The 12,933-nt window shown below is 29.8% G+C and overlaps 3 protein-coding genes across 3 annotated transcripts; all 3 read right to left on the bottom strand.

Moving 5' to 3' along the window:
* Positions 1 to 1,086: 1,086 nt before the first annotated feature.
* EIN_043210 (hypothetical protein) lies at positions 1,087 to 2,013 on the bottom strand (the record flags this gene model as incomplete). The annotated part of the gene is made up of 1 exon (XM_004253546.1): positions 1,087 to 2,013. One exon carries the CDS (start codon positions 2,011 to 2,013, stop codon positions 1,087 to 1,089), a length of 927 nt encoding a protein of 308 aa, XP_004253594.1.
* Positions 2,014 to 3,621: 1,608 nt separating this feature from the next.
* Positions 3,622 to 4,260, bottom strand: EIN_043200 (hypothetical protein; the record flags this gene model as incomplete). The annotated part of the gene is made up of 1 exon (XM_004253545.1): positions 3,622 to 4,260. The coding sequence occupies one exon, from the start codon at positions 4,258 to 4,260 to the stop codon at positions 3,622 to 3,624; it is 639 nt and encodes a 212-aa protein (XP_004253593.1).
* Positions 4,261 to 8,727: 4,467 nt separating this feature from the next.
* Positions 8,728 to 9,863, bottom strand: EIN_043190 (actin, putative; the record flags this gene model as incomplete). The annotated part of the gene is made up of 2 exons (XM_004253544.1): positions 8,728 to 9,415; positions 9,460 to 9,863. 2 exons carry the CDS (start codon positions 9,861 to 9,863, stop codon positions 8,728 to 8,730), a joined length of 1,092 nt encoding a protein of 363 aa, XP_004253592.1.
* Positions 9,864 to 12,933: the final 3,070 nt, after the last annotated feature.

The following is a 12,933-nucleotide window of genomic DNA, read 5'->3' as shown; positions in this document are numbered from 1 at the left end:
TTGAGTTCTATCCCAGATATACTCAGAAAGTTTGTTAATTTCAATTTCGAATTTTTCATTCAACATTTTCGCGTTCTTAAATACATAATTAGGTATATCAGACGTTTTAACCATTTCATCTGGAGAATAAAACAAATCTACCAACTCCAAATAGAAAGTGTGATTATCGTTTTCACGAAAAGCTTTTTCATCAACAGTCCCCTCTTCTTAGTTGGTGTATCTTCTTGCGTGTAACATGTTTGCAGAACTGGACAACTGATGAAACCTCAAAAGTGCTTGTGCTCTAAGTCTTCTGCAAATTCGTGTCATAAAAGGGTCATCTGGTACTAAAATATCTTTAATATTTTTAAATTCGATCCAATTCCCACTTTTTATTTCATCAAGCAATACATTGACATATTTTGTAAACATCTCCATCCACTCAATGTACTCAAATAAGATACAATCACTTTCTTGCAAAGAAGATACAAGTATATATAGTATTTTGAATACTTCCTTTGATTTAAAGAAAATATTTTTGATGTAATGTTCATCCATATTAAATGGAACTTTTGATTTTTCTTCAACATTGTTACTTTGTTCAGCTTGTCCATTGGTGACACACACAACACTTTTATTTTTCGTAGGCGTAATTATTAATACTCTTCCTTCTTCGAATGTAATATGATTCTTTTCGAATTCGGTCATTAGATTCTGAAGCACTTCTGGTATTTTAATGTATCGACTTACATCTTCAAAGTTGTTTGTAATATCATCAATATTTTTGTAGATGTAACACCACCTCGTTTCAGAGTAAGTAGTGTGGAATCCGTGACCAATACTACATTTATCACAATAATCTGAAAGTATATTTTTCGACAAAACCACTGTGTGAAGACTTTTACCATTTTGATCTCAACATCATTTTCAAGTGATTCTCCCATCAAATTTACTCGATGTGCTGAACACCAAAAATTTTTCATTTCGTTGTCTATTAAAGTAAGTTCTGTTGGATCATTTACACCGATTAATTTATTCATTTCAACTATAATTCCGCCATCTAATCTCGCACAAGTAGCAGCTCCATCAGTTGTGCAATTCACTATTCTATAAGTGTTCAACCCCAATTTTTCCAACAATCCATTTAGCAAGTGTTTTTGCATCTGTTTGGCCTTTGTATTGTTTTAATATAAGTGGCATTGAATAACACTTTCTTCCTTTGACCAATCTCAATAATACACAGAATATTTCTTGTTCATTTTTCGTTGTTGAGTCAATTGAAATTACCAAACATTTATATTCACATCTTTCAACTTTAAGTTTTTCTTTCTTTATTTCATTGGCTTTAAATACTTGTGCATTGCATGTTCTCGAGCTTAGAGCCAATGTATTTGCTCTTTCAAGAGATTCTCTACTCAATGTTGCGTGACTTACCAATGTACACCGCTTCAATGCTCGTATTTGTTCGGCACTCAGGTGAGCTTTAACCATTTCACCATGTATAACATAGTCACATACTTTTCTTTGCATCACTTTGACACTTTTAAGTGTTTTGGTATTAGTGATATCACTAGCTCTTTTAAACATATAATTGAGTGCAACAATATATCTTTCTAATACAAAATTGTTGTCATGATCATAAGAAAATCTTCTAATTGATTCTGAAAAAGCATCTATATCAATTTCTTTGTAATCAATTCTATCATATACAAGAAAAGCTCCGTCTTCAAAGGTGTACAACTCTTTCAAAATTTGATTATTGGTGCCTTCTGGTACACACTGATACAATTCATGAGTGTTTAATTGTTCATTTTCTATATCAACGTCTTCTTTAATTTTTATTGACATTTCATCTTCTTGCGCTTCGAAAACACTTTCTGCAGTCAATAATTCATCTGACAATAATTGATCAATTTCATATTCATCACTTTCGTCATCAAAAGTGAGCTTTTCATTATTATCATTTGACTTTGTCAATGTAATACTGGTATCTGTATTCATGATGTTATCTTCATTTGTTGTATCCACAATCATTTGATCATCAACAACGTGTGATAAAATATGATTTTTTTGAGGTGTGGCTTGATCGATAATCTTTGTTGTATGTTTTCTATCAAATATTTCAAATTTCGTTTTGTATTTTCTTATTGTAGCCGGTCCATCAAAAAAAACTTTTACACAAATCATATTTGTTGATTTTTATGGTTTGATTGGCTTTTGAATAAAAATAATTATCTTTGGATATATTGTTTGCTTTTTCAAAAGAAGCAATTGCAATACGATCTTCATCTGTGATCAAATAATTGTTGTGGTGAATTTTAACATTTTCTTTGTATGAAGAATGGTTTTTTTTCATTTTCTGTTAACATCCATCTATGATGATGTAGACAGAATGTAAAGCTGACATCTTTGTAGATTGCACGAACATACATGTAACTTAAATCTTTTACATTTGACAACACAATTAATTCATTAAATTTATCCATTTGTTTTATTAATTATTAGTATCGATTTATATATGTAAATTTAAAGTCAATGAATAACTACATGTTAGTGAAAGTATATCAACAAAATTTTAATGAAGACATTCAAATAAAAGATGTTATTAAGTTTTAATTTATTAGAGTATATTAAATATTATTTTTAACTTGTATAAAAATAACATGTCTTTAACTTTTATTTATTATATTATGAAATATTTAAATATTTAGTTTTTTGATGTTAATAATTTTTTAATATATAAATTGATAAAAAATACCAATTAATTATTAACATGATGTTATTATTGTTGATTCAGTCAAACAAATTATAATTAATTAATAAATATTATAATAATAATATATTAATTAATTATAAATATAATTTAAATACAATAACTTCAATTTAAATTGTATTAAATCATCAACTATTATTTTATACTAAATATTATCATCAAAAATTATTATTGTTTTTTAATTGTTTTAAATTATATATATATTTTAATGAATATATATTTATATTAATTTATATTATATATATTATAATATTATTATTTTATATAAATACAATATTTTAGAATATTTTTTTCAAATAATATAGATACATTATAATGTGGCTTTGTTCAAATATTTAAAATACTTTATGATTATTTGATAGCTTTATGAAAACATAAATATTTTTGGTTTAAGTAATTTTTATAGTTTAAAATAATAAACTGATCTTTTAATACAATTTAACTTATTTACTTATAATTATTAATATATTTATAATAAAATAAAAACTATAATATATAGTTTGTTTGATTATGAGTATTCTATTTTTATCATTTCTATTGTTTTTTGACAAAAATTTGATTTTTTGGTCATCTATTTTGAGTAAATTTTTATTGTTACGTAATAACCCGATTTTTAGGTAACTTATTTTTTCTTTCTTTACCATACAACAATTTTGCCGAAAAAAATGATATTTCAGTCTTTTTTTCTTGAAAGGGTATTTTTACCGAACCATGAGCAAAGTATCTTTTTGTGTTAAAAAATGGGCAAACAGCAAATATTTTGTCAACGGTTGCGCACCCTAAAACATATGCATTGTTTTGTTTCTTTGCTGGTGATCCAGTTTTCAACAAATCCAACAAATACATTAAACAATCAATTTTATTGTATATTATTTGAACTCTTTGTTGTTAGAATGATGTCCTCTTAATTGGTTAATGATATTTTGCAAAATTTTAATTTTCTTTTCATTTTTGTCACAGCGTGATCGGATTTCTTTGGCGCGATATTCCTTTTCTTCAATAAGATCTTTTGTGTGGTGCTCCTTTTCTTCAGCAAGTTTTTGTTCGTAGTGCTCTGTTAGTTTAGCAAGAATTTTAACGTTATGTTCCTTTTCTTCGGCAAGTTTTTGTTCGTAGTGTTCTGTGAGTTGTGTAGTATCGTTTTGGTAATCTTTTTCCAGGTCGTCGATTAATTCATCCATATATGTATATCTGTCGATATTCTTTCGCATCTCTTCAATTTTCTTCACAGCTTCCTCATTTTCAGTCTGCAGTTTTACATTCTGCTTTTTCAAGGTTTTAATTTGTTCTTCAAGACTATCTATTTTGTTACTTACAAGACCAAAAACCAATATTTCACCTTCGTGATTCTCTAGGGCAACGTTGGTTCTTGGCTTCTTTTCATCTTTAATTTTTTGAAGTGTTTTCTTTTGTTCATTTAAGAGCTTCCACATTCCATCACTAAATCGATCAAGTACGTTATATATGGGCAATTGTGAGTAAATCGCTTCTTTTGTTGTTTGAGACATGTTCTGTAAATAAAAGTTCAAAGTTATATTTTAAAGAATTTTTTTTTGTTTTTTTCCTTAAATTAATTAGTATTATATAATTATAAGAATACAATTATTCTTAATAATATTTTTAAGTTAGAACATTAATTCAAAGTTATTTATATTTTATCCTTGTTGAAACCAACTAAAAAATACTATTAATAACTTTTTTAAAATAAAAAACAATAATAATAATAATAATAATAAAAATAATAATAATAATACAGATTGAAAATAAACTGTTTTTAATAATTTAATAATAAAATTATAATATTATAATAGTTTTTTGTTAAGTTAGTTATTTTCCTTTTCCTCGATTTAATTCGAAAACGTGGTTTACATGAGTGTCTTTGAATTTTTCAAGAAGCTGACGTTTGTTATTGAAATATGTGAATTAATTTTTATGTAAAGTAAAGGTCAAATTAAATTAAAACTTAATACGAACACAATGAATTTAAAAATCATCTGAGGGGGTGATACAATTACAAATAGAGTATTTAATGGGTGCCAAGAAATTTGAGAATTGATTGATGTAAATATTCGGGTTTTAATTTTTTGTTTTTTATTTGTTTTTTTTTCTTGACAATAATTGATATGAAAATGGGTGCCAAACTCGTTTCAATTCTTAAAATAATTCTGGCACCCAATAAGTTTCTGGCACCCTGTAAATACTCGTTCTGTAATTATCAACTCTATATTTATAGTGTTGATTTTAAAAAATAAAATATCTTGAAATCATTTATAACATTATAAATACAAGAATATTTAAAAAATAATGAAAGTAAGTTCGTCGATTGTAACACTGTTGTGTTCAAATTGATATTTGATTTTCTATTTTTGACTTTCGGTTTTGTGTAATTTACGCGCACGTTTACGCGGCCGAGTTTAACGAAAAATAATAATTAAACTAGATAAAATGTATCGTTCGATAGAGATTATAAAAACGTGTAATGCCTATAAGAGGCGTTTATGTGGAACAGTTTTTCCTATATATTAAGTGTCGTGGAGAGGAGCACCTAAATAACACAAAACAATGAATAGTGAGTTATATGATTATTTACGAAGTAAAGTCATGTTTAAAACCGTGCAACTTTGACGTGTCAGTGCAACTTTGTTTATAGTATAATTATAATAAAACAATTAAAGTACTTGATATAACGTTGTTATTTTCTCGAACATTGTTTATTCAAGAATCTTCTATTTTTTTAGATTCATAAATATAGCAATCCATAAACTCAAAAAACTCAAGCAACAAGAAACTTTTTTTTGTTATTTTAAAATGTTTTTGTTATTTGTAATTTTTATTTTAAAACAACTTAAAATTCAAATTAAATTAAATTCAAGATCTTTCGTTTCAAGTCGAAACAAATCGTTTTATTAAAACACCGGCAAAAGAACAATCTGAAGAAGAGAGAGAAGCAGGGGTGAGTACCAACTAGAAAGAGAAAATGGTAGGATTCAAATTGAGTCAGTGTATTTGGGGTCGCGGAATGTGGGAAATGGTAACTGAGTTGGCACAGAGGAGAGAGGTGAACAGAGGGGAACGAGTTGACTGTATTAAACTTGTTCTTTGCGATGAGTATAATAAGTACAAAGAGAGAAGTGAAACAACAAACCAATGTCTGGTTTAAGTGTTTGAAACCCTTTTACAGTTTTTTAAAACCCCACCAATCTAAAAACAAATAGATTTTTATCATTATTTAATCTATTGAAATTTAACGGAATAATATGTTGGACTTGTTTATTTTTTGTTTGTTTTCATTTCCGATAAAATAGGATTATTTATTTTAATACAAAACAAATAATCCCAGAGATGCTCTTTGTTTCATTATCCTAACTTCGAGGAGTTCTCTCTCGACCCCCAGAGTGGGGACAATAAAATACAAAGGGAGTGTTGTCCCATCCATGCAGACGGTCGCTAACACGCTAAGCCTCGCCCTTGATTTATCCACTGCCAACATAATTGTTTCTGTTACATGTTTTGACGTGACAATGGCATGTTGTTCGGATTTGTCGGCCCATTCCTGGAATCTCGACTCATTGCAGTTAAAGATAATAGGAGTCGGGCTTCCAGTCGCATTGGATTTTAATATTTCGAAGTACATCCTAATCTGTGATTCTTGAACATCGGCACGAGGCGTTTCTATGGTCTTTCTTTGAGCAGTCTGAACACATTCTTCTCTCTTGACAAAGTTATACAAGTTTCTGATACCAATTTTGACTCTTTCCAACTCGCCGACCATAAACCATCAACTGCGCGCAAGTCACAGGTAGTCTCAATCCTTGACCTTCTTTGATGTAATTGACGATGGCGTCTTTTTCGTTTACAGAAAAGACACATCTTCGCACTGAATTGCCCGGCCTTTCTTCGATCCTCTTCATCTGCCTCGACCAGGCATAAGTTGGTATGGATGCAGTCACACTTTCCAACAATTTGACATTCTTAATACCACACTTGGCTCCCATGTATTCCCTAAATCTAAACATTTGAGTTCTTCGATTTATCGCCTCTTTGTTTCTTTCGAGTTTCTGGAATCTCAGGATGTTGTTTATGATTTCATCAAATTTGTCTTCAAACCCAGCTTCCAAAATATACCCGTAAAGACCATCGCAGTCAAATTCATCGTCAGTGATTCTGTCAACAATATGCTTTTTGTTGAATTACACGTTGAATTCCGCCATTTATATTGATGATTCAAAGAAATTGTCTTCAGTGTTTACTTTTCGTTGATAGGGATTGATGTTTTTCTTGGTCAAGTCTTCTATAACTTCTTCGTTGTTGGCGACAGCCAAATATTCAACAGGAGATTCTACGGTTTCCATTGGTACCTCGACACGAGGTATTCTGTCGATTATCACTTCCCCTAGAATTGGAATGTTGTCATGTCTCAAAATCGACATAAGCTGTTGGAACCCAACTCTTGGAACAGACGAAGTTCTGATGTATTGTTAGCACTGTACGATATGTTCATTGATGTTCATCACCTTCTTCGTGTTCTTAGTCATCATTTTTAGTTCTTCAAAGATGTTCACATGAGAGTTATATTCACATTGAAAGGTTCGGATTGATGTCTTGATGTCGGTGATTGAATAATTGAGCAAGTTGTTTGCTTTCAACTTCTTGTACATTGCGAAAAGATCTTTGTAAAAAAACAACTTTTTCAACAATATCATTGACATCTTGCTGGGGACAAAGAGCATCAACGAAATCTTCTTGTCTCATATTACAAATAAATCGTCTCGAAAAAGCATGCGGAGGAAGCATTTTCTTTTTGAAGTTTTATTTTTGTGTGTTTTTGGTTGGAAAATGGGTTTTGTTCACCTCTTCCTTTCTATTTTTGAGTTTATTTTTCTTCAAAATTGGGACTGTTTTTTTCCCAAAAACTGGGTTATTTGCATTATTATTTCTTGCTTTTGTGTAAAAGGACATTTAAAAAGCTATGAAATTATTATGTTTACGAACGAAGATATTTGTTTACAAAAAAAGAGGTAAACAAAAAACAAAATTGCCGATACTCCATTCTTAGTCGAACCTTCTTCAAATAAGACCGAAAAAAAACAAGGTTTGAGTAAATAACAACGTTGTATCAGGTACTCTATATATTTTTTAGAAACAAAACAAGAAAACACAAACAAATATCTTTAAAACTATTACTCTAATTAAAATACTATAACTAAACAATAAAGTTGCAAAATTATTCTCAATTAATTTTTTTGGGTTGCACCATTCAACAGTCTCCTGTTTATAGAAATTTTTGCAGCAAGAAAAGTCTTTGAATCACACGAATTGGCTTGTCTCATTATTTTCTTTTTTATAAACGAGATGTTTAACATTTGCGTTATCCATAATCGATATACAACGCCGTTTTATTGGTTTTGTATGACAATTAGAATTCTGAATTTATAATGTTTTTATTAGAACAAGCAGTTAAACTTATCATTTAAATATCGAGTTTTATTTTATTTTGATTTATAACATAATTCTACTTTTTGTTATTGTTTTTGTTATTGTTGAAAAAAAGAGTTTCACCTTTGTAGTGAGTAAAAAAACAAAGAAAAAAATAAAATTGCACACTCATTGGGAATGACTTTACTTTCGATTTTTAAAAAGAAAAGAAATGAATTAATTTAAAAATCTTAGTTATTTTTGTTATAATGTCTTATTGTTATATTACTAAAATTGTTGCAAAAATGTCTTTAGAAATTTTTTTCAAAACTAATTGCAAAACTTAAAGTTTTCAACTTAAAAGATTTTTAATTAAACAAAAAATAAAATGAACGTGAACGTTTTAACCAAATTTTTCATACATATTTTGGCTTTTTTAACATAATATTGGTGTTAATAAATTTGTTATTTGTGTATTAATTTATCAACTATATAGAGTAAAACAATATTATAAAACAAACATTAAGGTGTTAAATAATAAAATAAAAAATGTGAATGAATTAGAAGCACTTTCTGTGGACGATGGCTGGTCCAGACTCGTCGTACTCTTCCTTGGTGATCCACATGTTCTGGAAAGTGGACAATGAAGCAAGAATTGAGCCTCCAATCCAGACAGAGTACTTTCTCTCTGGTGGTGCAATGACCTTGATCTTCATTGTTGGTGGTGCAAGAGCAACCATCTCCTTCTCAAGTCTGTCGTTGATGCCTGGGTACATTGATGTTCCACCAGACAAGACGATGTTTCCGTACAAGTCCTTTCTGATATCGACATCGCACTTCATGATTGAGTTGTAAGTAGTCTCGTGGATACCTGATGCTTCCATACCAAGGAATGATGGCTGGAAGAGTGCTTCTGGGCATCTGAATCTTTCGTTGCCGATGGTGATGACTTGACCATCTGGAAGTTCGTACGACTTCTCGAGTTCTGATGATGAGGCAGCCTTTTGCATTTCTTCGTTGAAGTCGAGAGCAACGTAACAGAGCTTCTCCTTGATGTCTCTGACAATTTCTCTTTCAGCAGTTGTGGTGAATGAATATCCTCTTTCAGTCAAGATCTTCATGAGGTAGTCTGTGAGATCACGACCAGCAAGATCAATTCTGAGGATAGCATGTGGGAGTGAGAATCCTTCATAAATTGGGACGCAGTGAGAGACACCGTCACCAGAATCCATGACAATACCAGTCGTTCTACCAGAGGCGTACAATGAAAGGACAGCTGAATTCCAACGTACATAGCTGGGACGTTGAAAGTCTCGAACATGATTTGTGTCATCTTTTCTCTGTTAGCCTTTGGGTTCATTGGGGCTTCAGTCAAGAGGACTGGGTGCTCTTCTGGTGCAATTCTGAGCTCGTTGTAGAAAGTGTGGTGCCAGATCTTCTCCATGTCGTCCCAGTTGTTGACAATACCGTGCTCAATTGGGTATTTCAAAGTCAAGATACCTCTCTTTGATTGTGCTTCATCTCCAACATAGGTGTCCTTGTTGCCCATACCAGCCATGACTGAGACTTGTTTTGGTCTGCCAACAATTGATGGGAAGACAGCTCGTGGTGCGTCATCACCAGCAAAACCGGCCTTGCACATACCAGATCCATTATCTACAACAAGTGCTTGTACTTCAGCTCCTTCTTCTCCCATTTGAATGTCTTCTTCTTTCAAGTTTGTTGCTTATATATCAATTGGTTAAAGTTTTTGGTTGAAGATATCGTTAGGCAGTTCTTTCAGTTCGCCTCACTCTTTGGAGTTTTTATTTGTTTTCCTTTTCATATTCCAAGTAAACAATCTAATTTTAAATCAATTAAAAATTGTTCAAAAAATAATATAGAGCAAAAGTGTATAAAATGCAAGAGGTGGGGTTCGAACCCACGCCTTCGAAAAGACTCGTACCTGAAACGAGCGCCTTGGACCACTCGGCCACTCTTGCTATATTATAATTTACAATATAATATAATAAATCACTTTAATTTATATATATTTTGGTATAAACATTTAAATAATTAAATTATCATGAAATTGACAAATAAATTAAAAAAAACTTTTTTATTAAAATTCCAAAAATTAAATAAATTTTTTATTTAAAATAATATTTTTATTAAAAGTATATTAAAGAGAAATTTGATAGATATTTCCAATTGTAATATATTCCAAATATACAATTGGATTAAAAAACAAATTGATTTATGGGAAAAAAAATGAAAAAGAAAATCATTCAACCGACTTTGTATGATTTCTTTAAGTGATTTAACCACATCAATTTCGACATAATATGGACAAGGAAATTGTGTAAAATTTGTGCACAACCAATAGCTAAAGGGATAACTTCTTTCGAATTGTGGCAAACATTTAATTTGTATAAAATCGGTGAAAAAAGCTGTTCCTAAATAAAACACCATAAATTCATTTACTTTTAATTTCAGGCTGGACGGTGACATAATTCATGTGGTGGTGTTTAAAGACGTGTTTAACGTTTTGGACGATTTCAAACACATCATCTTTGTTTTCCTTTTTAATTTCAATGTTTGCCGTTGCAACTTCGTTGTCGTTTGCAAGTTGCCAAACGTGGACTTCCTGTATTTGTGCAATTCCTTTGATTGATGCAATTTCGTTTTGGATTTTTTCAATTGAAAAGTCGTGTGGGGCGCTTTGCATCAAAATTTTGGCGCACGATTTGACTAACGGCATTCCCGATGTCATCACAACACAAGCAACAACAAGTGAGAGTGATGGGTCCAAGTAATATTTCCAATCTCCATCAATAAGCAACACCCCAAGTGCAACTATTACGGCCACGACACTTCCAATTGCGTCGCACATCACATGCAGAAAAACTCCTCTGATATTTAAATTTTTGTGGTGATGTTGATTTTCAATGTCAACACCATTTTCTTTAGATTCAGAATTGGGCAATTCTAGTTGTTATAATTATAATATTATATTATATTATATTATATTATATTATATTATATTATATTATATTATATTATATTATATTATGTGGCAGAAAAAAAATCTTATGGAAATAGATTTTGATCAATTAAAAATTTCGTAATATGTGTTAAAATAAAATTTAAATAAGTTACTTCCTGAAATGGTTCGTGTATTAGGTATTTATATAATTGTTTAGTTTTAATTTATTTTATATTAATTTCGATCATATTTTTTGACAAAATTTTTGTTGATAACCATTTTTTCTTTAAAACAAAATTGCATTTTTTGACATTTTGTAATCATTTTTATTTTGTTTTTGTTCAGAATGTATTTACCAAAAACAGAAATAAGAATCTCGATTTTTTAGAATAAAATACAATAAACCTTCATTTCTCTGTAGAGCTGTTTTTAAAGTTTGATTGGCTAAAAATGACCACTTCAAAAATATTCCCACTTTAGGTAGGTACTTGTCTTGGGATATTTTACAGTATTGTTGATGATGAGTCATTCATTTGAATATTCAAAATGGAAAAAAAAAACAAAAAAACATATTTTTGTTAAATCAAAGAATTTTTCAACAAGAAATGACAATGTATTATAATGATGATAGTTAAACAAAAGTAATAAAAATCAATTTTATAAAACGTATATGATAAAATTTCAAAAAATGTAATAATCAATTGGATGAATTAAAACTTGTATAAAAAAATAATTGTGATTTTTTTAGAACACATTCAAAAGGTATTTGTTTTTTAGATAAAAATTGATAAGAAAAAGGGTGCTAAACTCATATCATTTCTCGCAATAATTCTGGCACTTCATGAATACTCGATTTGTAAATAAACAAAATACTTCAATTGTTTAAGATATTTATATCATTAAAAAAATATGGCTGTTTTAATTGAACCAAAACACCGTTTACAACATTTTTGAATGCAGCATCTCTTTCATATTTTTTGAAATTGTTTTCTAACGCATCAATCAAAAGATTTACAATTTTGTTGTTGATACATCTACGATCAATAATGTACAAACTTCTTTGGACGAATTGGATCATTTCTAACACTTCTTCCTTCGCTTCATTTCGGAGTATTATACTCTTTGAAAGTGTCATCGCAATAATAAAGAAAATATCACTCATTTGTGTTTTTAATTGTATTTTAAGTAAGATTTTAATGACACCACTTTCAACCACTTTGTCAATTATTTCCGTTTCACATGTTATTACGTTTGTAAGCATTAAAATAATACGTTGTTGACTTATATCATCATTGAAGTAATAATTGTTACTCAAATCCATCACTAAAAGCTTGAGAATATCAGACTCGACAATTTTCTTGTCAATTTCATCGGTACCAGAAGACATCACAGAGACCAATCGAAGCACACGTCTCTTCACTTGTTCACTCTCTTTCGAATAAATTTCAGTCATTTTCGGCAAATAAACAGCAAATTTGGTAATCAACATTCGGTCTTGGTAAAAGACCTTTTCGAGTGTTTTCACATTCATCTCACTGTCAAAGAAAAACTCGTTGAATATGTTGCAATAATACTCTGCAACACAATGCAGTGTTTCAGAAGGAAAAAGATTGAAATTTTCAACTATTACATTCACACAAGACGCTCCAACGTAATTCAACGATGTTTCTACACATCTTTTTGTGACAACTTTAACAATTCCTTTATTAACAAGTTTGCTATAATTCATAGTGTTTACTTTCATCAAGTTGATTACCAAAGAAATAATTGATTGAAAGTAAATACTCCAATTTGCAATAAA

The sequence above is a fragment of the Entamoeba invadens genome (assembly GCF_000330505.1).
Source record: "Entamoeba invadens IP1 unplaced genomic scaffold scaff_1105074724821, whole genome shotgun sequence".
Classification (NCBI taxonomy): domain Eukaryota; phylum Evosea; order Mastigamoebida; family Endamoebidae; genus Entamoeba; species Entamoeba invadens.
This window is presented reverse-complemented; position numbering and strand designations above follow the sequence as displayed.